At 34.8% G+C, this 27915-nt stretch overlaps 1 protein-coding gene across 3 annotated transcripts in view; it reads left to right on the plus strand.

Annotated features, from left to right (window-relative positions):
• Positions 1 to 3760: 3760 nt before the first annotated feature.
• Positions 3761 to 27915, plus strand: part of LOC149075141 (vam6/Vps39-like protein) — a 196220-nt gene continuing 172065 nt past the window's right edge. The window contains exons 1-5 of one of the 3 annotated variants that reach the window (XM_089245724.1): positions 3761 to 3973; positions 4068 to 4154; positions 10678 to 10745; positions 21992 to 22034; positions 27033 to 27133. In XM_089245724.1, the coding sequence (XP_089101850.1) occupies positions 3895 to 3973; positions 4068 to 4154; positions 10678 to 10745; positions 21992 to 22034; positions 27033 to 27133 (378 nt within the window). In that variant the 5' untranslated portion in view covers positions 3761 to 3894. The remainder of the gene's footprint in view (positions 3974 to 4067; positions 4155 to 10677; positions 10746 to 21991; positions 22035 to 27032; positions 27134 to 27915) is intronic. The other 2 variants (XM_089245725.1, XM_089245726.1) reach the window with 2 other exon arrangements.

Below are 27915 nucleotides of genomic sequence, written 5' to 3' on the forward strand. Positions count from 1 at the left end.
AAACCCCATTTTCCTAACCAATCAGTAATCTTCAACAATGCATTGTTTATATTATTTTCTACGATTTTAATGTCTTTATCACTACACCATAACAGTATGTCATCTGCATAAACAAATTGATGGATAGAACTTGGTAATTGAGCAAACATATCATTCATATATAAATTGAAAAGCCATGGTGATATAACTGATCCTTGAGGAAGGCCTCTATCAAAATTGATTAGATTTGACTTGTGATTTCTCCAACTAATATAACATTTTCTTTCAGATAAGAAACTTTTCAACCAAGCAATAAATTCACCACAAAAACCTGTGGATTGAAGTTTATATATAAGAGCAGAATGTATTATAGAGTCGTATGCACCCTTTATGTCTAGAGAAACTAAAATTCCAATCTCTTTAGATTTGAAAGTATTGACAATATTGCACTTTAAATCATTTAACAAATTTTGTGTCCCAGATTTAGATTTAAAAGCATATGTGTTTGAAGGGAACAGTTTATATTTCAGTGATATCCAGTTCAATCGAGATAAAACAATGCGTTCAAAAATCTTCATAATTGTGTTTGTGAGAGTAAGTGGTCGATATGATGAAGGGCAAGTAGGTGTCTTGTTGGGTTTGAGAAGAAATATTATCTTTCCCTGCTTCCAATCTGAAGGAATGGTGCCTGATGACCAAATCTCATTAAGTTCAGAATTGAGGAATTTTAGATGATCATCTGGAATTAATGAATAGGCCTTGCTGTTAATTGAATCAGGACCTGGAGTTGTATGTGGTGATTTAATAATTGCTGTCTTCAATTCCGAAATTTGTATTGGAGAATTCATATCTGTGGCAAAGTTTTGACAAGGGCCACAAAAAAAATCGAAGTCTTTATGGATATAAGGTTTGATGAGGGTTTGCTGTAAGAGTTCAATTTGTTTATAAGGATCACTGATGACTGTATTGTTATGACAGAATAACAAATTTTCATCTTCATATACTTTGGAGTGAATAACTTTCAGTCTTCTTAAAATAGTAAAAATTTTTGGATAGGCTGCATGTTTATACAGTTGATCTTCAAATGATTTATTTCTTTGATTTTTCAGAGTTCTTTTAAAAATAGCTGAGTTTTTCTTATAATTAATCCAGCATACCTGACATGGACATCTCCTGTATTTTCGAAATGATCGTTTCTTTGCTATTAGCAGCATACGTAGATTAGCATCAAAGTAGTCATTGTATTTGAAATGATGACGATTTGAAGATCTTTGAGCTTCCATGTGTTTATTTTTCACAAAATTAAAGTAAGTAATATTTTCATCATAGTTATTCAGACTGTCATTAAATGTTCTCCAACTAGTGTATTTATGAATAATGGATGTAGATCTTGCTTGAGTTTTCAATTCTAATGTTATTGGAATATGGTCACTGTCATACAGAGAGTTACCACATGACCAAGTAATATTTCCAATTAAATCGGTACTACAAAAACTCAAATCAATTGAGTTGGAAGATTGTGAAGAGTAATGAGTTGGAGCAAGCGGTTGAATTAGCCCAATAGAATTCTGAAGATACCAATTATAAAGCTGACGACCAGCATTATCAGTTCTGGATGAGCCCCATGCAGGATGTGAGCTATTAAAATCACCCAAAATAACAAAAGGTGGAGATATTTGATCAAAAATCACATTCATGACGTTAATAATATTTGAAGAATCTGATATATATAAGTTTACAATGGTGAAATGAAAATTCTGCAAATAAATTTTGATAACAAGAGCTTCAACACCAGATGAGTTATATTTGAAAAGAATGTTTGATGGAAACTTATTTCTGATAGCCATTAATACACCTCCTCTCCCACTGTTAAGTCTATCACATCTGTATATTTGGAAATTAGGTAAATAATATAATTCATCAGATAAAAATGTTTCTTGGAAGCACATGATATCAAAATCATTCATGAAACGAAGAATATGATATTTCTTATTTTTAATACTTCTACAATTCCATTGAAGAATTCTATGGATGTTAGTCATGTGTGATTCAAACCGAATCTTCAAGTAAATTTTTAATAAAGTAGTATTTATAAATTAGTTTGGCAATGAGTAAATGTGGCATAAAATCAAATATAAAAACAGGTTAAGACTTTCTCTTTGAACCATGTCTGTCTTTAACAGTTTCAGAAATGGTGCTATTGAAACTAATTGCATCTCTCAATTGATCATCAGAAGAAGCCGATCTTTTTCTTGAAGAATTAACAAGATCTTTTAACATAGGCTGAAGCTGGTTAGATATACAGGAGATGATTTCTGGTACAATTTCTTTCAATGATTGTGTAATTATTTCAGCTACAGACTGTTTGATTTCCAGCATTATTGATTCTTTTATTTCTGCCAGTTCTTTTGCAACAAGAGATTGGATATCTTTTTTGATATTAGATAAATCTATGTGTTGAGACGAAGTTTGCACTCTAGTGGCATATGACATCTCATTTGGCTTACAGAATCTCCTCGCTACATGAATAGGCACATTATGTTCAGACTTGTAATTGAGAATTTTTTGTTCATGGATATATTTTGGACAATTTCTGTCAGTAGGAAGATGATCTGGTGATGAACAATTAATGCATTTCTTTTCACTATCACAATCTTTGGCAATATGGTTACCACCACAATATAAACAGATTTGAGACTTGACTGGGCAGAATTTTGATTTGTGAAAGAAACTGAAACATTTGTTACACATGGAAGGTCGTTCTATAAATCTTTGTGGCTTAAAGATCTGATACCATAATTTAAGTTCAATGGGCACAGAAGTCCCTAGTGCAATAATAATAATAGTTGGTGTCTGAATTTGGTTTCGTAGAATATGGCGGATATTCAAAGGGTAAAAACCATTTAGAATTAACTCATTAGCAATTTCATCTAATGGAATTTCAACTGGAATATTCCTCACAATATATTTTGAAGATAGTGTATCGGTTAGAAGTGAGTTAACAACTGGAATGTCAAGGATAGTTTTGATGTTAAGTAGCTCCTTCGCCACCAATGCAGAATTAGTAGTAACAAAAAGATCACCGCTCTTGGCTACCCTTATTTCAGTAATTTGATCTGAATTGCTGATCATATTAACAAAGTTCCTTCTGAGATCATTAGGTCTGGACGTTGGAATTCTGGTATTTCCGTGATATTTCACGGTGAAGCTAGTGATGTCTGTTGAAAAATCTATTATTTCATTATCAGAATAATTAGATGACCATACAGGGAAATTAATACCCTGACCTTGGTTTGCATTACCATTCCCTTCTTGAGTCTCCATTAAACTTGCCGCCATTATCGCCAGAGCTATGGTGGCTTCAATTTACGAAGCCATATAAATAACTGAAGACAACTTGAAATTAAGTATTCAATACGGGTATGAAGTTAGAAAACGTCTTCCGACGTTGTTCGATGACAACTAACCCAACGCTGGTACCACTAATGTTCGACACAATAGGCCTGTCTTTCAATCTATATTCCTTAACTTGATAATTGTTAGAGCAAAAAAAATACAAATTCACAAAACAAAGAATTCAATCACGAAGAGCAAACACAACACGTCCGTTCATGAACTCACCTCTTTGTCTACCACCGAGGGACGTGATTCCCTTGCGTTTGATGTCGCGACGACTACTACCTAGTTTTCCTGTATTTTTCCTCAACAAAATATGGTCAGAGCCTTTATGGGAAATTTTGGCTGTTTTCCTTTTCCCCGCTTTCTGCATAGAGAGTAGCTCGGGCCGTCCAGGTCATGTGTTTTTACTTCAAAACAAAAGGCAAATCACATGACTGAGCTTTGTTGCGGTACGAACGACCGCGTACCTTTATAGATGTTTTACTCGCTTGTCTGTTGCTTTTAAGAATTCGAAAGATGCACGAGGCTTTCGTCGTGACTCCGATTCTGAAGAAACTCCCAAGTGGTCTTTACATAGAGACGTTGGCAGCGTTCGGTGAGTCAACACTCCACTGATCCAATACTTTTTATTCGGATGTGTCGAACATGTAATAGCTGTTGTTATTTTAATCATTTTTTTCCTTCTTAAGGTGATTATTTCCTCGTGAGTACGAAATCTGGAAATTTATTGTATTATCACCTCACACCGAGGTCACAAAGTGACGCTGGTGATCAAGGTGAGTGATTCTTTAAAAGTATAATATTTATAACGTAAATAGACCTCGTGGAACAGGTGCTGTATAATCCAGAGATTGGCGATTTCTGGCGACTTTTTTTTTCGGCGCCAAACATGTCCGACGACCCGACCAAAAGTCGCCGAGGCCGTTAGACACTGCGGACGCCGAAAAAAAAAAAATTGCCAGCATGGAAAACAATAATAAAAACCCATTCAAATATGAAAAATATCATGAAATATAATAGTATATTTAAATAAACAACGGTCATGCATGTTGTAAAAATAAGCATATTCTACGTAAAAAAAATTTAATACCTGGACTATTTCCGGGTGTCCAGATTCTTTTAAATAAACAACGGTCATGCATGTTGTAAAAATAAGCATATTGTACGCAAAAAAAAATTAAAACCCGGACTATTTCTGGGTATCCAGATGCTTTTAAATAAATAACGAAAATTAAATAAAATAACGAATATTAATAAGAAAAATAAATAAAAAGGATACAACCTTACCGGTTGACAAAAATGTAATCCTATCGCTCGGAACGAAAAACACTAAATGACTATTCAAACATTTGAAAAGACACGCTAAAAACAACTAACGAAAAAGTAATCACATCGGAAATAATCCAAGACAACGACGCTACTGCACAAAGGGAAAAAACGCCATTATCCGTTTGAATCCTTCATGCTTTAAGCACCATCTATAATGGATGGGTAATGGAAGCTACCGAGGAACAATCTAGAACAATGACAACCCGGCAAAGCAAGTGAGAGCCCGATCGGTATAACTGAGAGCGTTGGCGACTTATAGCACCCTTGGCGATCTGGATTATATTGGATTTGGCGTTCTGGATTATACAGCACCGGTTCCGTGGTGTTAATGAATTGTTATATTCAATGCAATTTAAATTATAGGGCTTCGAAGGGGAAAAACCTATTTTATAAACCCATTATTATTACCCTAGATTTCTTATACCCCTAGATTTCTCTAAAGCCTTTGATAAAGTTCCCCACGATAAACTTCTCCTCAAACTCTCTTGCCTTGGCCTTAACGTTCAATTACTTAATTGGGTGGAGGCTTTCCTAAAACACCATAAACAGTTTGTTCATGTTAATGATCATAACTCATCATCCGCCTCCGTAAAGTCTGGGACCCCTCAAGGGTCAGTCCTCTCCCTGTTACTTTTCTTAATTTATATCAATGACCTTCCTCAATCCCTCAACTGCACCACTAGACTTTTTGCTGATGACTGTGTAATTTACCGTATCATTCACCATCAATCTGATCAAGAACTTCTCCAACATAACCTGGCTTCCATCGCCGACTGGTGTTCCCTATAGCAAATGCCAATGAATATCTCAAAAACGGTTCACATGAAAGTTACCCGTAAACTTTTTCCTCTTGAATACTCCTACTCCATCAATCATTTACCGTTATCCCAAGTTTCACATATCAAATACCTTGGTGCCATTATTTCAGCCGACCTACGTTGGAACAAACACATCGACTACATTTACCAGAAGTGTCTTAACAAACTTTTCTTCCTCCGCCGCAATCTTAAACACTCTACTCGGGATATCAGACTTCTCTGTTACCAAATTTATATATCCCCCGTCCTCTCCTACGCCGCTGAAATCTGGGACCCTTACACCTCCAGTAATACAGACAAACTTGAATAAAATTCAAAATAAATCCGCCCGATTTGTTCACGACTGCTGGTCATCTTTCATTTCTGTGTCCGAACTTAAAAATGAACTTCATCTCCTCCCTCTCTCTACTCTTTGTCTCATTTCTCGATTAACATTGCTTTATAAAATTTTCCATGGTCAGTTCAACATAGATACTTCTGGTATCTTAGCCAAACCATCCTACATCTCTAGAAGACTCGACCATTCCCTTAAAATAAAACCTATTTTTGCTTCCACTGACTGCTTTAAATACAGCTTCTTTCCTCATACCATTGGTGAATGGAACAAACTCCCAAGCTCTATTGTTGAATCTCCCTCTATCACTAGTTTTTTTATCCAACATCAAACAATATCTTTGTCATTCTCAATCGCATCCTCTTGTATAGGCCCAAGGGCCAACAATATTGTATAAATAAATAAATTATCATAATAAAATTAAAAACAGCTCCCCCAAAATTTTCTGTTAGGATTCACTTCATACATTCCCATATATACTAACGGTTCAAAGAGCCCTGTCGTGCCTACATCTGCTGCGAAGAGAGACATATTTCACAAGCTACCAGATCTATTTTCCATTTATTCTGTTAAACTATACCTTATTCTTCATGCTCATTCTTCATTCACACCGTCGACAGTGTATCATCTACACGGACTCTCCCAGCTCATTACATGCTATGTGCTCCTTCAGGTTTCATATTCACCCATTCATATTTAATGAATTGCACTATCTTATTCATCATGGTACTAAAGTAAAATTTTACGGGTTACCAAGTGTGGGGTGAAAAGAAAACTCACGGAAAACAACCAAAAAAGATAAAGAATCAACAGAAATTGAAAAGTAAAGCCAAAAATTTATGAGAAAAATTATTAATGAAAAAAAACTTTAAACTCAGCCGAATAAGAATCAAATTGCCTATCGCACTGTCCAAAACTACACAAATTTTGCTTGATCGTTGTCTGTAAAGAAAATGAAAATATTATTGTACAATATCAAATTGTGTGATAAATGTTTTGCAATATATTATACAAGAGAAATGTGCAATGTTTTTACCTTCATGCCGTCCGTCTGTGGGTGGCGGACCATTTCACGACCAATAAATTCATGAGAATTTCAATGTGCAATAGGCCTATTATTGCAGACCCTGGCCAGGTCTTCAAGGTTTACCTTTTCTATGTTACCAAATTCCATATGTCAAAAGTTGAAAATAGTGTTTTATTCCGTATGGTATGTAAATTAGTTTTACTGTTTGGCATGTTAAGTTTCCACAGGCTATTCTGCTGTCTGATTGGTTCTTGGAATATGAAGGTTTTTCCTTAAAAGTCACCACTGTGCAGAGAAAGAGGCAGATCTAAAAATGCAAAGTTCAGTGCGGAACAGCTTCAGTATAAGGGGCAGCTTGGTGATTTTCAGCGACTTTGTTTTCGGCGCCAAATATGTCCGACGACCCAATCCAAAGTCGCCAGGGCCATCAAATACATTACGGGTGCCGAAAAAAAATTGCCAGCATAAAAAACAACAGAAACCAACAAGCACATAATAATTACTAAATATAATAATAAGCCCGCGCTCACCCTTGTTTAAATAATAAATCGATCAGGGTTTAAATAAATCCTGGGTATTGTTTAAATAAATCCTGGGTATTGTTTAAATAAAGCCAGGACCCTTGTATTAAATAATAAAGCGATCAGGGTATAAATAAAATACGGGCATTGTTTAAATAAAATATTAAAGGAACAACCTGTGAAAGACGATAGAAAAATCTGATGTTTCCTTTGTTTTTTATGCTGGCAATTTTTTTCCCCCTGGTGCTATATATCCAATAATTAATTTGATCCATGCACTACATTGTGGAAATCAAGCTCTCAATCACAAAAAAAGATCTTGTCTACCAACGGTTTCAAAATGCTGCAGCTATGGGGTGACGTCATTCGGAAGAAAAGAGGGGGAAGAGAGAATCAGTTACAACAAAATGTCAGTTGGAAGTTTCAAAAGACTCGCCAGGAACAAGACAAAACAACCAGCGCTATCTAGCTGTATTTTTTTATCATGAATAGAATAGAACATTCTGGAACAATGACAACCCAGCCAAACAACAAAGAACCTCAGCGCGTCGACGATGGTGACTTATCGTCGGAAAAGAGTCACCAACTTGGCGTGTCCCTTATACCGAAGCTGTTTTGTTCAGCACTAAACAAGGTGTCTCGCCTCTTGCAGACTATGTAATTATGCTCTGGTGAGTCTACAGTCTAACTAGGTTGAATGCAACGACCTAGGGGCTCTTGTTCTTAACAGCTGTGGGACGAAAGAGATGGAGTATAAGCTTTCTCTTCGGGCATCAACTATTCACCAAAACCTGGTCTTGTATGCCTCACGTGGAGAAGGGAGACCTTGACAGGGTTAGCGGAGCAGGACTGAAGCCATCATAGAACCTCCATCACGAGATGCTGAGCAGACACCGTCTCGAGACTTGACTACTTGCAGGAGTGGGAACACTGCGCCAAAATTAACATCCTGCGCCAATAGTGTATTTTCGTATTTTTCTGCGCCAAATAATGAATTTTGTTTCAGTATGCCCGGAATTTCGGAAAAGACGCCAAAAAATTTTTGTTCCTGCTTGCCGCGAAATGATTCTTTCTAAGAGCGTGTTTTATTCCACTGTATGCCTTATTTAAACTATCGGCCTTTTCATTGCGAAACCCTGATAATATCTGTGATCATGCAACTGAAGATGGTTTACAATGGTCTTTCAGCTTTAAAGCGCAAATACGAGTCACTCAGTTGCCGTTTAAAAAAAAAGTCGCCACTGGAAGCAGCAGAAATTACTGTAGTAGATTTTCATTGCGTCAAATCCTGATGTTTCGTGAAAAAAATTTTCATTGCGGGAGTAAAAAGTGCATTTCTGCCGAATTACGAATGCTAATTTAGAAACTTTGCTGAATAACGAGCGTTAAATCGCCAATATCGCCAAATAATGAGTGCTTAATCGCCAAACGTCGTGTTGATTCTTCCTAAATTCTCTCCCATTTTGCAACAATTTCTGTCCGAGTATGAAAAAATTGAAAACTTAAATAAAATTTTTATCCCATTCGAAGTGCTGCAGTTCTAGACAGCCAATATAGTGCCCTCAGTAAGCAAAAACCATGTTAGACTGGTGTGAAAAATTTTATGACAGCCACTCTTTCAAACAAGGTGTCAATAGCCTGAAACACCGAAAACAAAGGGCATGTAAGGGAAAACTCCCCATCTCACATTATTACCAGAACCAATCCGTATCGAGATTCGGTGGCGCTAGCTTCAACGTAACATCTTGACAAATAAATTTGCATATTCACATGAGCTTAGAATCTAATATTGTAGAATTATGATATTCTGCATATGGCAACACAAAAGACCGTAAACATGCCGGTCGATCAGAGGCACATGATCTCGCCGATCAATCCCGGAATCAATGTAAAAGGTAATAAAAATGACTAGAAAAGCACTATTTCTGCCGGCCCTGAATCGTAATGTTACACTTCGTGTTTTGTAAGAGCAAAACACCAAATTCCGTCAAGAAACTGTCAATATGCATCTTGCAAACAGACAACAATCAGCGGTGAATGTGTTGACCAAAACTGTATTGGTTAACATCCAATGGAGGTGGCTAAAGACAAAATTTATAGTTCTACCTGGAGTCATCGGTAACAGAACTCTTTTAGGGAATCAACTTTCTAGAGAAAGGCGATTCCACTTCATAAACAAGTCTAGGATTAAAACTGTTCAACATGGGGTAGAGCACATTGACTTGAATTCCTGCCAACTACGACAAGTGAAGGACAACAGCAGAAATAAATGTTGAATGAATTATGGAAGATGAAATTATTTTCAGTCCAGGGGGACAGGACACTCCCCAAGGCAAAGTTTACCATTGCGATAGGGCATCCAAACCTCAGTGCCGTGATCTGTCAAGAGATCTCAGAAACCAAATGGGTTACGTCTGGGGCTATCCACATCATGTTTCTGGCGATCCACGTTCTGCTGTCCATAGTTGAATCCACAGGAAGCATTCATCCCCAACCATTGCAAGGGTGACCACGAGTTACTCTGACAGATGGTCTAGTACTAGATTCATGACTCTGCAGGAGCGAACAGATCTAACTTTCTGGTACCAGGCGACACTGTCCAGGATCACCAGGTTACTATCACCTACGGCATCATTGTGCAATACCAAGCCAAAAATATCGTCTAGCAATAGCTTCCATGAGTCAGGAACCCAAACAAGTGCAGTACTAGTGATGAAAACAATAAATGCAGGGGGAAGGGTGGCTTTAAAGATTCTGATAAAAACCCTAACGCGCATTGATACATTCGTCAAGGAGGAGTCGTGGAAGCAAGTTGACTCCCATGTGAAGTCTTGTAAGAGAATTACTCTGCAATAAATTAATGTTACAACGAATTGACACTGCAACAAACTTGTACCACTACGAATTGGAGTTGCAACAAACTTTTACCACGACAAATTGACCAGATGCACCTACTGTGGAAAAAAGCATCAAATTTGTGTTTGTATTACCCCTACCCCCTTTTTTGAATGCATTGAATTTTCAACAAAGAGAGAGAAGTTTGTTCAATCTATCATTAACAAAAGAAAACTGGAAAAAGTGAAAAAAAAAATTTCTGCTCTGCATAGAGAGAAGCATTTCTCAGACTACTCTCTCAGCTAAAGGGTTATAATCTATTTTTTTATGACATATTTTGGTACCTTGAGTTTTCAGTACATAGTACAACACCTCACTAAATATGTTGCGATGTCCCCGTGCCGAGTGAAAAATTTTAATTTATATTTTTTTCAGTCAAAAGTGAATATGACGTCAATCTGCTGTCATCAAACAAGTCGTTCTCAAAGAAAACTATCTCTCAGGTAATGATAAAAGCATTTTCTGTAATTTTTATTTGTATAACTTAACATTATGTTAATTGGATTTTTAAAATATATGCTATATTTTTGAAATACATGACATCCATGTTTTTATGGGCATCTTTTTCTCAGCCACCTCGTTGGGCGTTTTGCCTGTTGTGGCGTTGTATTTGTATTCTATATCTATTCACAGTGAAGCTGTGCTTAATATTTTGCTTTAGTTTGACTTCATAAAAGAAATTATACATCCCAGAATCATCCAGTGGAAAGGAAGCCTATTGTAAATTCTAGCCTTGCTGTATTTTTGCAAGAATAACTGTTGACACTCACTGTATAAACTCATAAATATACATATTTAATGTTGAGTTGATGAATGAAAAAAAATGAGAACTTAATCTTAGTGAATTCCGACTTGCCATGGATCTGTGCAACCCAGAGATGAAAAATCCTAGGTCCTTACGGGAATGAAAGTTAGGATTAGAGACAACACCTTTTATAGCAGCTTCAGCTTTGAAGATTTGACGTCACTGAAGTCATCCATTTCACCTGTAGCCATTGTATATAGCAATTGAACGTATGCAAAATCTTTACCTTTTTTTACAGCATATCCAATGACTGTAGGTGAAATAGATGACTTCAGTGACGTCACAAGCTTCAGGCTCTCTGCTATAGAAGGTGTTGTCAGAGTACGGGTGCATGATAGGTGCAGTTTTAGCGGGCCCTGCACTTACAGTGATGATAATGTCTTTCATAAATTCCAAATTTTTTTGCGAGTACTAGAATTCTGAATTTTAATCGGGTCTGGAATTCTTTCATTGATTCAAAATTTTCATCCTTTCTAGAAGTTTTATTTATTCTGTCCATTGTGCTAACAATTTTTGTCAATTCTGGAGTTATTTCTTTCATTTATTCAAAATTGTCAGCAATTCCAGAAGTAGGAAAGTTCCTACTTTTTTCATTTATTTAGAATTTTCATCAATTCTAGAAATATTTCTTTTACTTATTTGGTTTCTAGAATTCTGAATTTTTGTCAATTGCCAAAGTATTTTTCATCTTTTCTGAATTTTCGTCGATTCTAGAAGTATTCTTTTTTCATTCATTCTGTTTATTCTGAATTTTTTCTTTATAATTTATTATTTCTTTCATCAGTAAGAATGGTTTCTTTCATCAATATAAAAACTTTTTCTGTAAGAAATTTTTATTAAATTTTTTAAATTAAAATTTAATTATGGATATCTGTATTTTTTTTTTTATAAAAAATTTTCAGCGTTCCTGTATATTTTGTTAGGCTATAATGTATAAATTTTTGGATGTGCCAATTCCCTCTTTTCCATAGATATGTAAAATTGGGGCTCTAAGGGGTCCTGAAATCAAGAAGCTATCATTTTCACACCAGGCCCTGCGTCTGGTAAGGTTGTTCTTGGATCAGAGGTGGATTTCGCCTATTCTAATTTCATGTTCTTTAATAAATACAGATTACTAGAATTTGCTATCCCTGAGAAATTACCACTTGGGTCATATAGCCTGCTCAGCTCCCTTGTAAATACGCCAGGGTTGATAAAAGAAGTTTTTTAGTTTTCTTTTAAAACAGAAAAATCATTGTTTTTTTGGTTCAAATATCATTTACATTCAAAACAATTATAATTTTGAAAAACATTCTAACATTGAAAAATTAATTAAAATAAAATGTTTGTCATTATAATTACCACTGTTCCCCCACATTAATTGATCTATTGATATTTCTTAAATTCCAACAAAAACTAACTGTTGCAATTTACTTGTCTTTGAAAATCGTGAATGTTATTATTAACTGTATGTATATACTTTTTGTCCAGTTACTTTCAATATGTTCAACTAGGAAGCTATTTTGCAAAATCAGTGATAGAGTAACTACTGCATTAATATACATAATGAACAGAAAAATTGAGGAATATTAGTTTTTAACTTGAAATAGTTGCCAATTTCTGAAAGCCAGATAAAACAATTAAAAAATTACCTTATTAACCACTCTCTCATGTCAACTAAATGTGTATTTTTCTCAAATACACAATTCTTCAAGTAACTTTTATGTAAATGCCAATTTTAGACAAAACTCCTTTGCATTTTTTTTAAAAATTTTTGTGCTCAGCACTTACTACAGTTCACAGACCTGGCAACTCCGGATTTAGGCGGGAGACTCCGGATTTTTCATCCTTGCTCCCGCTTTCTGGATTTGTTGAAATTTCTCCTGATTTTGGCAGAAAATTTGATTTTACGCGAGCTTTCACGGTGCCGTGACGCCAATGACTGCTGTCGTCGTTAGGGAAAACACCCATAGAAGACAGTTGTGGTCATTTCCATCGAGCAGCCGTAAATAAAGTCTTGGTGATCGCATTTAAGCAACTGGCAAAGACATGGCTTTGTTTACGTAGCGTTTATCCGCAATCATTTATCAGGGGCATGACCTTGTTTGCCGAAATTCCTGTACAATCATTATTGTATTCCATTAAGAGTCGTGCGATACACACAAGTTTTCTCGTCAGCAACTTTGTATTTTGAAGTTTTTTAAATTGTTTGCTCCAATTAAATATGTTTTCAGAAAGTAAATATATAAAACATTAAGCTATATAAAGCTAAATATAAAGCTTTTAAGAGTGGATATACCCAAGATTATCAATCACTGATAGCATTCACAAAAGGAAACACTTATGTTTTATGAACTGTATGGAATTGTATTCTGCTCGGGGACAATGCAGAACCTGCCTTGGGGGGGGGGGGTGGAACTTTTTATTAATCAATTAAAAAAAGTTTTTTTTTCGAAAAAAAAAATTTTGTTGATCGAGTCTATAGGGGGGGGGGTAACCCCCTTCGGGAGAATCTCTGGATTTCTGGATTCCAAAAGTTTGCACATCTGAGTTCAATTTAGGTGAATTTTTTTGAAGAAACTCTTTTCCAGTGTCGTATTTGTTCAATTAATTGAAATAAACCTAGTCATAAGGCTTCTAGGTATTGAATTAGCCACATTGCACAAATTTCAATATTTACTCTAGTTAATAAATTTTTTCTTAATTAAAAAAAGTAGATAAGTTTATCTAATTTTTTTCCACTTCTGAGACTTTGTTTGATTTTCTGATCATTCACTGGAAACAGGATGGTGTATCTCTTTCTGGCCATTAGTTCTGTCATTTAACCTCCTCAGTCCCTGCATCGCCTGCGGTCAAACACTAAACAGCACTTTCAAAGAAGTCCACATAGCTAAATGAAATACTCAGAGAGTTTAAAATTAGTTTAAGATGTTGTTAATATTTGATTGGAATCTGACTCATCTGTAAGGATCACAATAGTTAAATTACAAAATCAATGTTTTTAAATTTTTTCACTCGATAAACTACAATTTTTCAAAAAAGTCTATTAAAGTTGACTGATTAGTGATTGCTTTTTGGCAGGGTTGTTTGGTTTAAACTACGGTTTTAACCAAGTGGTTTTTTCTTCCAAAAAATCACAAAAGTGACCTAAATATAACTTTTCCCCTTGAAAAATTTCATATTAGTTCATTAGTCAATGTGTTTAATTCTTACCACATTTTATATTCTTGGGGTATATTCTGATGGTATATCTTGAAATGCTTTTTTTTTTTTTAAACCGAGCACAACTCAGTCTATTGCCATAAGCAATTTACTACCTAGTAAGTTGTGGCGGAAGTGTACGTGCATGTACCTAACAGTCTGATTGCTTATCTAGTGTTGTGTATGATTTTTCAGTGCTGCCATCTATATCTCAGAAGTGAAGTGAGTGATGTGTAGTGACTGAATATTTGTACTGTTTGTAGGACTGTTGCTCTCTGTGGCGAGACTTTTTAACGGGGAGATCGGCTCGCATTTGCACCTCGAAGTTGGGAACCATAGAAAACCAACATCTTGAAATGCTGTAAGATGATATGAGTATTGTGGTTGCTTAAAGTTATAAATAAAAGAAAATATTTCTCATTCTTGTCAGATTTTTCAACTATTGGCTATATTCTGATGCTTTATCTTTCACAAATTCATGAATAAGGATTGCATTACATATCTTGATGTAGTGGTGTATTGTCTCACAGGGTTGTTTCTTGTTTTTTTCCTTCACAAAGAAGAAGCAACAGTAGTGACACCATCATGCTAGGGACAGGTGGTCTTACAACCAATAAAGACACTAGTTGCCCCTAAGGGACACAAAGACCAATGTACTTGAGTAGTTACATTACCTCACAGACATTTTCATTTTCTTTCCCAATTAATATCCAATAGTCACTTTTTTTATACTTTCATGGTCAAGCCCAGTTAATCAAGGTTCTACTGTATAGTAGTAACAGATTTATGAAAAATAATCAGCTATATACAGGGTGATTACAAATTAAGTTTTGATTCCAAACTATACAATAACAGCTACGGGTCAGAATGCAGCATGGGTACTCCTGCAACAATGGAAATTTCTTCGGCAAAATAAAAGAAAAAAATGCAAGTGCAAAATATGCAAGTAGAGGATGCTGTACTTGGCCAGCAGTATAATCTATTTTGTGCAACCACATTTCGGCACTTCAACAGCATCAGTGTGTGAATAGCACAACTTTTATAAGATGCACATCGCAATACCATTTTTAGAATAACAGGACGACATGACACCTGGCCAGCCGACAGTTCACCTGACCTTAACCCTTGCAACTTCTGGCTGTAGGGGGGGGGGGGGAATGAAAGTACTTCCAAATATTTATGATATATTTTCATAAATAATATTGCTTGAATGGTTAGCCTTAGAAACATCATTTGTGAGGTTAGAAAATATTTTTTTTCTCAAAGTTTTTGAGATATGTACATGGAATTTTGCATGGTCAACAAGGATTGTAGAAGTAATAAACAAAAAATAATAATTGAATCTGGGATGATGGGTTGCATTTCAGTATCTAATTGAATGATTTGAAATCGGAGCGATCCAGTCTTATTTCGATGAATTTTGTGTTGCGAGCCAGAATAAATATATTAACGGTCAAAAAAACATTATTTTCTACAGTATTTTACTTCAGATATTTAGGAGAAATTTAAAATAAAAGTTGTTTTGGTAACTGCTGTGCCTCTGGTCTAAAAATACGTTAGAAAAATTGTATTTTTTTCTAATCAAAAATTCCACAAAAACAAAGTTTACATAATTTTTTTGCATGTAAATTTCACATGTAAAAATATAATTTTTCAAACGTATTTTTAAACCAGAGGCACAGCAGTTACCAAAACAACTTTTATTTTAAATGTCTCCTAAACATATGAAGTAAAATACTGGAAAAAAAAATGGTTTTTTGAACGTTAATATGTTTATTCTGGCTCGCAACGCAAAATTCATCGAAATAAGACTGGATCGTTCCGATTTCAAATCATTCAACTAGATACTGAAGTGCAACCCATCATCCCGGATTCCAATTATTATTTTTTATTAATTGCTTCTACCATGCTTGTTGACCATGCAAAGTTTCATGTACATATCTCCAAAAACTTTTTGAGAAAAAAAAATGTTTTCTAACCTCACGAATGACGTCTCTTAGGCTAACCCCATTCAAGCAATATTATTTGTGAAAATATATCATAACTTTGCAGATTTTCAATATATTCAAATGAAATTTCCACTAAAATGCTCACAAAAAAATACAGATTATGAATGGACAAAATGTAAACCTTAGAGGAAAAAAGTCATTTAAATTTAATTTTTTTATTATTTTTTTTATTTTTAACTCAATTTTTTAAGCACTTTTTTTTGGATGCACAGCATGAATTTTCAATTGTTTTTAAAATTTAATCCTATTAATATATTAAGAAGACTGTAGAAAAGTAAACATTATTTTGACAGTTAATACATTTGAGTAACAAAACACAATGCACTTATATGCCTACATTAATTATATTTGTACATTTTGACTTAATATGATTCATGCTTAGTAAAAAGAAATTTATATTTTATTTTTCATGTATGCTTATACATTTATTACAGTATTCACTAAATTAAGTTTCACGAGTAGTTAATGCAATAATTCAAAACAATTAATAAATTTTAAAATTCTAGGATTAAATGAATTCATGAAATAATTAGAAATGTTAATGTAATGTGTCAAATGGGAGTTGGTGAAAAAAAAAAGGTTTTGGGTGAATAAAATAATTTTTCAAATTCAACCTTCATGTTCAGATTCTTAGAAGTGTTCAAATTCCAAATAATTAATTTCACTTTTAATTGATGTATAAATATTTCTTATGATGCATAGTGTTTTTTTTTTTAAAAAAACCACTTGGTTAAAACCAAGGTTTAAACCAACGTGGTTTAAGCTGCTTTCTAGATTTAACTCTTTGGGGCTTGGTGGGTTTAAAACTGTCCCACGTTTTGCTTAGCTTTTTATGCATAGTGGGATACATTTTAATCCACCTCGAAAAGTTGAAGTTACTCATAGTCATACAGTTTAATATTTTATTTAAAGTTTTTCGTTCAGTTGGCAATGCACTGTTGTTAAATGTGTTAAATAAATGAAAAAAAAATTATACAAATCAAAATGCATCAGTAAGTTGTGTGTGCTACTGTGTTTTTTTGTAATAAAAGAAATTCTGTGCAACTAGGGTTTTCATTTTCTTTAAAATCGTGTGTCTCAAAGAGTTAAGAAGAGCATTTGATTTTGTGGACTTTGATATACTAACTAGAAAATTATCAATAATAGGTATAAAAGGCAATATGTTAAAATTGTTTGTATCCTTTTACTATAACAGATTTCTGTGGTTCCCAACTTCGAGGTGCGAATGAACGCTAGTCTCGCCGCAGAGAGTGACAGGCTTACAACAATAAAATCTTCAAACGTTGCACTCCACTCACAGTTTGAAAAATATGTCGTAGGTGGCAGCACTATAACAAGCATTATACAGAAACAAGCTTCAAGTTAGGTTCACAACATGGACATGCACATCCAAACATGTACCAATTTGTATGACATGAATGTCGCTCTCCACTTGTTAATACAAGATATACAGAAGACTGGATGTTGTGAAGATATTTATTATTTGAGATGTTAATTTTTTAAGGAAGGAAAAAACTCATCTCTGCCTCTACCGGGAGTCGAACCCGGGTCCCTCGATTGCCGGACGAGTGCTCTGACCACTAAGCTACGCTCTAGCGAAGGAAAATCTCTATCTCCTCTGTAGCTTAGTGGTCAGAGCACTCGTCCGGCAATCGAGGGACCCGGGTTCGACTCCCGGTAGAGGCAGAGATGAGTTTTTTCCTTCCTTAAAAAATTAACATCTCAAATAATAAATATCTTCACAACATCCAGTCTTCTGTATATCTTGTATGTACCAATTTGTTAGAAATTCTGTAGTGGAATATGAACGAGGTACATGTGTGGTTTAGTAGTATTACTATAACAGACAACAGGCTGTTAAAATTGATGAAAAAATAAGCACATTTCAGAAAGTCAATAAAGGAGTATCACAAGGATCTGTTCTAGGATCTTTGTTGTTCTTAATTTATATCAATGCAGACCTGCCAACTTTCTGTATTTAGTCTGGGGACTGGATATTTTTCCCTTCTTCTGGCTCTTCGGATTTGTTAAAAATTTCTCCGGATTTTAGCAGAAAATCTGATTTATAGAAAATTAGGAAGAAAATTTTTTTTTAATTTCATTTAGATCTGAATTTATTTAGATTTTCCCTGAGCTTTCAGGATGTCATGAAATCAATGACTTCGTATGTCCAAGATTATCCATCACTAATAGCATCCAAGGTGATTATGTTCTGCTCAGGGACTACTCAAGACCTGCTTAGGGAGAAAGCGGGGGGAGGGGCACTTTTTTTTTCAATTGATTATTAAAGTATGGGTTTTCAACAATATTCTGCCTGAAAACAGTTCACGAAAGTACTTAATTTGGCTGAAGAGTTTTCGATAGTTCTTTATTAAAATATATTTCTTTCAAATTAGACTCTAATAACATACTCTTGTGCATCAGGGCTAGTGGGACCCAAACAAGCTAATATCCCTTATGTGATATGTAAGCAATCACATAAGCGATATTAGCTTGTCAATGGTGCTTGTAGCCTCTATGTATACAAATTTTTTGTATACAACCATATAGCACTGACTATTTATTTTTGGTTTGGTAAATTTACAATAAGCTGGTCTCACGTATAAGCATTTTTACAGCGATGTACTGTGTTATGAAAGAGTATGCTACTGTGCGTAGTATACCCCCCCCCCCCCCGGCAAATCTCCATATTTCTGGATTCCAAAAGTTGGACGTCTGTTCATGTAAACAAGTTCTAGAATAAATATTTTGTACCCATTAATATTTCTAACATGCAGAAGTGCATATTCTAATGCAATAAGTTTTGCATTGCCATTTCGCTACTTTGACAACAAAAAATTCCTGTAATCTACATGAATAAATGTTATTTTCCCCTTAATGAAATCTTGAGAAATTTGAGGAAAGGAGTGTTTGTGATTTTCAGAGAAAACGTTGCTGCTTCTAAATGTTGCATTCATGCACAGTCTGTTACCTTATAAAAACACATGTATACACATATTTTGCTAATTTTAAATTTAATTCTTTCTGACTTCTACTCCGCGCATTACGCATGGGAAATTACTGTATGCTTGCAGGATTTTTTTAGGAAATTGTGGGATTTTTTTGAGAAAATTCAGGACTTCTGTGTTTTTAAGGTTGTCAGATCTGTCAATGATTTCTGTAAATTGAAGCTAAATGGGCAAATGGATATCTTTTGCTGACGATACTGTGCTATATGTTGAGGACTCTGAATTAGAAAGTTTTGTAAAAAAAGTAGAAGAGGACTTGATTAACATCAATTTATTGCTAGTCAAACATAAACTAAAACTAAATAAATATGTGTTTAAAAACCAGAAACAAAAACTAATACAGACATCTGTAGTAAAATACAAAACCACTGCCGCTGTCAAATATTGTAACTGTCAAATAACTACTCATTGTAACTGTCAAGAAATAGAGTATTGGAATATTATTATTTGGGCATAATTATACACAGCAATTTGGAATGGACTTTGCATTGCGAGAAAGAAATTAAAAAAAAAAAAAAAATTTACAGCTGCTTTTCATAAACTTAAATATATTGTTAATAAAAAATTTCTCAAAGATATATTTTATGCATGGATTTATTCAATTGTGAATTATGGAATTTGTGCTTGGGGAGGAGCATACAATAGCAACATATATCAACTGAACAACACATACAATATAATAAGATCGCAAATAATAAATTCTTCTAATCCAAGTAAAATAGAATGGCATACCTTAACACTCAGGCAAAATTATATGTACAAGATTTTAAAATTTACATTAATAAACAATAATTGGTTAATAAAATTCCAAAATAGAAATTTAGACAGACATTAAAATATACGATGTCCCTAAGACAAATAAAAAACTTTTCAAAAAAAGCTACTGTTATACAGCTCCAAAAATAATGAACTATTTTTATAGCATTAAAAATACAATTAACGTTACAAATTCCACGAAAGACATTCTGTCAATTACAAAAAAATTTAATTATGCAGATATAATTGTGAGTTTCATTTGCTGTAAAAAATAAAAATATATATATATGTTGTGATCTCTTACTATGTACGTGTGGATTTTCTTGGATAAGATTAACGAGAAAGCAATGTTATAACCCAACTCTACAACACCATAGTAACGAACGCTGTTGCATTGTAACTACAGTATGTGCCTCATCTAGACCTGATGAAAGGATTGCAAAATCCTTATGGGTCACAAAGTGTGTGTTCATTTTTCTCTTCTTTTGTTTATATTGTACCATGTTTTGATGCTCACTGTGTTTTGTTTATATGTCTGATTGTGTGTGTATTTGAAATTAAAAAAAAAAAGTTAAGAATCATCTTGAATCAGAGAATGTCAAATCATTCAATAGTTCTCCCTTCAGTGTTTATGCTATGCTTTATTCAAATTGTATATTTTACAAGAAAACAACATATATTGTCCAAAATAATTCTGTACAGAGTAGAGAATAATTATTTTACAATCATATTAAATATTATTCTTTGCATAACATAGTCACTTTAAACATTACATGCAATTAATGTGTGTATTTCCAGTGGGAATTTTTATATTGAAAAGCAGTATTTGAGGTTTTTGACATGACAGTTTAAATCGTCAAAAACTGCTGTGTGTGAAAAACCTGCCAACCCTATATATACCAAACGGACCCAACTTGAACGATAGGCTACTTTAAAAGTGCGTCAGAGTTGGGCAAATGCCTAAAATGGGCAAAAAACTGTCGGGCAACACTGGTTCCTAGGCCTCAACAATCACTTTTGGAATGTTTACTTTGGTTACCATGGTTCCCTTACAATGCGTGTCACTTCTTTAATGCTGCCAGTGTTATGTATAAAATAATTTTTCCTTTATAATGGTTTGTCACTTTTCCGATCCTCCTAGTAATGAGGCTTTTTGAATAGACGTTATCAATCAGCATCACTGAGGGTCAGGCAAAGGATGATCCCCATAGAAATCAGTGTTAAAATAGTTGAATTTAATATATAAATGCTGAAATTTAGTGGGGTTTTTCACCACATCAGTAATTTTTAAAGTTGTATTGAATTCTCGATGTTTGAAATATTGTGTTTGCTTAGAGATACAAAGCCCAGAAAATTAAAGTAATTAGCCAGACCTGTTTTTTAGTTGGATATTCATGCAATAACATTGATTTTAACTTTTTATTTATATCTTCTGAAGCATGAAAATTAATGTCTCTGTATTGTCCTTTAATATTCAACTGCATAAATTCATGTACTTTATGTTATTTTAAAATTAATTATGGGCCTGTAAAGTGCATCGAAGAAATTCCACAGCTTTAATTAAGCATTTTTTGAAGCAGAAGCAGGCAGATAGATAACTTGAAATTCAATGGGGGGGGGGGGGAATTGGAATACTTAGCGAACCTTAAGAAAGGGGGATTTCTACGTTTTTTAATCTAAATTTGTTTCTTTCATGAGTCGCAGGAAGTCACCATATTGGTTAACAGACAGTGTGTGCGCGGGTGGGTGAATTTTGGTTCAGGAGTATTTGAGTTGGGTAAGTGGGATATCCTCACAATTCATTACCCAATTAAGCAGAACTTACTAATTATAGGCCTATATACCTACTCATTGATAATTTTCTTTGAGGTGGCACTATGCTTCTTAATTGATTTCTCAAGATAAGAATTATTTCTTTTGGTTCCTCACAGATTGAAGTTGTGCCAGAATTTCAGATGCTGTTGTGTTTAGCAGGTAGGCAATTGATAATGCCCTGATAATTTTTTTAATTTCAAAAATGTTCATTGTATTTTTATTCATTATTTAATCAATACTTTTATTATATTTTTGATCGTATATACATCTTTATAATCGTACCATGACTGATTACAAACTCAAAAAGGTTAGCGTTGTGTCCAGTGGTGCTGACATGAAGAAAGCATTGTAAGGGCTGAAAGTTGCCAGTCTCCTCTATAAACAGGACTCAAGCCCACATTTAAGAGAGAGAGAGAGGATTGCCCTGCATTGTATATTTAGGAATTGTTGGGGAACTCAGGAAGTCATAAAAAGTCTTAAAATGTATTGGGGAGCTGAAATGGTCTCAGGCCCCCATGTTCCAACGCCTATGGTTGTGAAACGTAATGTGTGCATGTACTGTCCTTGTGTAAAGTCGCTAGATAAAGAGGTTTTCCGACCATTATTATCTTGTCATTTCTGCATCTTCGTTTATCCTCCAGCTGATCAAGTTGGGGTTTCCGGTCATACATTCCTATGTGATTTTTTTTTTTTTTTTTTTGTACCGCCCTTAAATGTTTGTAAGCTGAGTTTTGAATCACCCTGTATAGTGAAATTTTGATGGAAAATGATATTCGGAGGGCACCAAGAAAAATGTCATTATATTGAAAGGAAACTCCAGATTTATGCTGTTGGTGGCACCCCTTCTGAATCATATTGTTGGTATCAACAGAAAATTAACTTGTGAGCGTTTGTTGGCCGCAAAAATAATTAGTTAATAAAACTCAGGTGTTCTACCTGTAATGGTGTTCAAGGCACTGCCTTTTTTTATATTGTATAAAAAGAAGCAACAGTTGGAACTTCATCCAAGCTTTAGAGCCTTAGTTCTCAAACATTTGTCATCTGTGGCTCCCTTGCCCAATGCATGATTAATTTGCGACTCTCCAGAATAGTTTAGTAGATATTTTCACTTATAAAAGAATTATTTCAATGCATAAATAGGCACGCAAATCAATATCCACAGCTCAACACAATGCCCTAGGGACTGCAATGTACATTTTTAGAAACACTGAACTAAGGGTTTGACTGTATATCATATGTTGTTCATATTTTTAATGCTTCCATATTTTGTTTTTCACAACTAATTGATACCATTTGTGTCCTTGTCGAAGCAGTGGATTGCGTGTATTAGTAACGTGTGGTCTGTCCTATCTATCCCATCAAAAAAATTTAATACTTTGATCCAGAGGAGTTTGGTTTAAACCACATTGGTTGTAACCATGTGATTTTTTTTTTAAACACATAAAAGCGACACACACACACATATATATAGTGGAAACATACATATAGTGGAAATATTATATTGGTTCATTATTATTAGCCAAAGTGTTTCATTCTTACCACATTTCCTGTTCTTGGGGTATGTTCTGATGGTTTTTTCTTTAAATAGCATAAGATGGTGAAGGTTTTTTTTTTTCCCAAAAAATCTCACAGAAATGGCCTGAATATATATATATACACTGCTGGCCACCGTAAATGAAACACCCTGAAGGAAGCATGCAAATAATATGAAATTTACAACATGCATTAGCGGAGGTGAGATATGCAAATGATTAGAATTTCAGCACAGACGCACATCACGCGCGCCTGTGGCGCCACTTCAAAGCGCTATTTAAGGCTTGGAGATTTCAACGATTTGAAGTACAGCAATTGTGTTTTTCTTGTGGTTTTTTTCAAAAAAACGATCAATTATGCCTCGTAGAAAACAGCGATCATCTTTTGATCAAGTATCCGAGTTCGACAGAGGAAGGATAGTGGCCTACCGAGATTGTGGATTATCTTTCAGGGAAATCGGTAGTCGTGTTGGACGAAACCAAACAACTAATGCGGATATGTGATCGTTGGATGCAGGAGGGTACGACGGACCGACGTGTTCGATCGCATCCACCTCAGTGCACCACTTCACGTGATGACAGGCGTATTGTGCGTATGGCAGTGACGGATCGCTCAGCCACATCACGAACCATAGCACAGCACATTCAGTCTGTACCGCATCATCCAGTGTCTGCGCGTACCATTCGACGCCGTTTACAGCAGAGTGGTCTGTCCGCAAGACGTCCATTGCTTCGTCTACCCTTGACGCAGAACCACAGACGTCTCCGCCTCCAATGGTGCGATGAAAGAAGGATGTGGTGGACGGCACAATGGAATGAAATTGTCTTTACTGACGAGTCACGCTTCTGTCTGCAACACCACGATAGTCGGATTCGAGTCTGGAGACACTGTGGAGAGAGGATGCTGAACAGCTGCGTTATGCACCGCCACACTGGTCCGGGTATCATGTTATGGGGCGGTATTGGATATCACTCTCGCACTCCTCTAGTACGCATTGCCGGTACTTTAAAAAGCCAGCGCTACATCTCAGAGGTGTTGGAGCCAGTTGTCCTTCCTTACCTTCAGGGCTTGCCCACAGCCATATTTCAAAAGGATAATGCACGACCACACGTGACACGCATTGTCCAAAGGTTCTTCGTCAATCGCTAGATTGAATTGCTTCCCTGGCCAGCTCGCTCTCCGGATCTTTCGCCGATAGAAAACATGTGGTCCATGGTTGCTCAACGATTGACCCAGATTACATCCCCAGCTGTCACACCAGATCAACTTTGGCAACGCGTGGAAGCTGCTTGGTCTGCTGTACCCCAAGAACACATCCAAAGTCTCTTTGAATCAATGCCGAGGCGTGTGGCAGCGATGATCTCCAACAATGGCGGCTACTCTGGCTACTGATTTTGGCAGGAACCACACTTCACTGAAGTCTATAAATTTAATCATTTGATGCTTGGTCAACATGTTATCTACAAAATAAATATTGTTGCGATATCTCTTGTCTTTCTTGGTGTTGCAATTTGGGTGGCCAGCAGTGTATATATATTTAACATAAAGTATCTTAGTCGGAGGTGCCAAGTTTTTGTTGCAGTGGAAAAAACCATGGTTAAAACTGCCCTGGCAAAAAATTCATCATATTAAAAAATTTGATCCACCTGTTTCGAATTTTATGAACAAATATTTATAAAACCTTATACTTATCAATTTTTTGTAACAAATCTGAGTGATGTATATTTTATTTGGATAAGGCAAAAATTGGATTTATCTGTTTTGAATTCAGATAAATCCAATTTTAATTAACAGAATTAAAGTCTATTACTTATGAATTTTCTGTACCAAATCTTGATGATGCATACTTTGTTTGGATATCTTTTCATCTAGTATAAGTTTCACGTGTTTTTTAAGTTTTCATATTGAAAAGAATATTTTGTAATTGAAAAACTAAGCTTGGTATGTCTTGAATAAAAAGAATGATTTTCACCAATTTTTGCCACTGTCCCAGCAAAAACCCAACCCTGATCTTAGTTATACTGAAAGTTATATACAGTAGCAAAGTTTCTCATAATTAGATTTTCTAATCTTGGGCTACATTCTGATGCTCTATCTTCAGCAAATTCATGAATGATGATTTCATCACACATTTAAATATAGTTGTGGTGTATTATCTCTCTCAAGGGCTTGTTTTTTATTTTCCTTCACAAAGAAGCAGCAAAGTAGTGACTTCACCATCATGCTAGGGGCAGGTGATATTATAATCAATCCCTAATAAAGACACCAGCTGCCCGTAAAGGACAAAGATACAAGTTCATTGCCACACATTTTCATTTTATTTCCATAAGTAGTTGCACATTTTGTACTATACGTCACGACCAGTGACATTAATTTTCGGGGTCTGGCTTATATTATGAGCATTTTGAAAAATTAAGCTAAGGTTTATTTTCTGGTTAGGTCTTAGTTTCGGAGAAAACTATGTGTCTTGTTCTGTTTTACTTGAAGGTGTTCATTACCAATGTTCAATTCAAGAATCCCACAAAGTTATTTAATTTTCGTTATGAGATAATGTTATTTTTGTCTCTGGATATTTCAATTATAAAAGTCTCATGCACCTGTATAAAACTTATAAAAAAAAGTAATGCAAACATGTCAATATTTTTTGAATGAAAATTCAATATGCATACATTGGTTTACTTCTTCACAGAGGCTTCAATTTATTTATACAAGAGTTTGTGTGTGTGTGAAAAATCATTGTGTATTGTAAGTAAGCAATAATTTCTTTGGATATGCTTATTTATCACTTAAGCCCAAAAGTTCAGGCAAAATGCCATAAATGCCTTTTTTGTCTACTTTCAAACTAATTTTTTTGTAAAATGTCTTTTTTGGACTTTTCCAGCCATAAATGTCTATTTTAACATAGTTTTAAGTTTATTAGAGGATTTCAGAATCCATAATATGCAAAACTTCGGTATTTTGAGCACTAAGAACAAAGGAATTGTTCTTTTTAGAATTTTCCAACTCTCAGTATGGATTATCATAAGAAAGCAACTCCCCTCAACTTTGAGGTCTATTTAAACTCGAATAAGTGATCTGAGAGATAGGGAATTCAATGTTGCTAACTTTGCTTTGACCAGATGGTGTTAGTCATGAATGATTTTGTTTTAGATGAACGTAGCCTATATTAAAAAAGCAGAGAAAAATGAGAAATTCACTTCTCCACATACTTCACATAACATATTTCGCTCAGGCATTAAACTGCATTGTATATGCATAGCTGACCTATGACTGTCCCAAGAAGTCAAATTGACGTCATGACTCCCATAAGGCGAGGTAATAGCAGATGGCTCTGGGGGCCCCAGTATTCAATTAAATTGGGCAGAGTCGTCCTTAGGGATGTGTGACAGATGCGGAAACATGGGACCCCGTTTTTGGAGGAGTCCCAAAACGTTCAAGTATTCCAAATAAATACTCTCGCTGATAGAAGCCCCCAGAGTTCACATTCACCATGTTTCTAACTCAAAACAAATGAAATACTTTAAGTCAGGACGTGATTGTGAGAAAAAGAAACCCTGTTAGTGTGTACAGCATTCAAAAGGGGTTATAAGAACTTAATTAGTTATGTTTTGTCTTTTATTTCAGATAATTCAGTTAATGTTTTCATTCTGGATGACACATACATCAATTTTGTGACAACTGTTGTGAATTCAAAAGGAGCCAGCCTCTTTGCTGTAAATGTTGTGGTAAGTTGTATTTGTATATTCACCCTAACTTCTTTATATTTATATAACCACACCTCATAAAAAATGACAAGAGGGAAAATAAGTAAAATCTAAATTTCATTCTACAGGTTGAACACAAATGTCAAAATAAAATTTTCATCTATTAATTCCGTGTTGTACACTTTTCATCTCTGAGATTTTATTATTATTTACTAACTTACTAAGTGATGGTGAACATCTTTTAAGTAAGTGAACTTATTATCAGTAAAATAATAATTAATAAATTTTAAAATCAGGTGTTGGTACATGAAGATATTAGTAAATATTAGATATTGGAGCTCAAGAGGGAAAGTTTTTCACTCCAGAAACTAAAAGATACCATATTATATGTGAAAGTCTCGTGACGAGTGAATTGCAAGGCACATCTTCAAAAAAGATGCTTGTTTTTTTTCGTTGCTGTTCATCGCTTATTTTATTATTATTTTATTGCTATGACCATTACATTTCGTTATACGAGTTTTATACAGTATGCGAATGATGCAAAGTTACACACTATAATATTTCTTATAATGAATATCAATTTATTCTTTGAACCGTATGACATTCATTGCATTCATTTCTACATCAATTGTTATGGGCTGGGACCCAGACTGAATGCAGTGATATTCCGGAAGGTTATGAAGAGGGCTGCAGATTTTTTGGCCGTTGTAAGTTGAAACACAATTTCTATAGCTCTTAAGAAACTGAAATATAAGATTTCAAGTATGACGTTGGACTCAATTGTTTTAATTTACTCAAATGTA

The sequence above is a fragment of the Pholcus phalangioides genome, unplaced genomic scaffold (genome assembly GCF_987345545.1).
Source record: "Pholcus phalangioides strain wild (caught in Gottingen) unplaced genomic scaffold, Ppha-v1.0 ptg000016l_1, whole genome shotgun sequence".
Lineage (NCBI taxonomy): Eukaryota > Metazoa > Arthropoda > Arachnida > Araneae > Pholcidae > Pholcus > Pholcus phalangioides.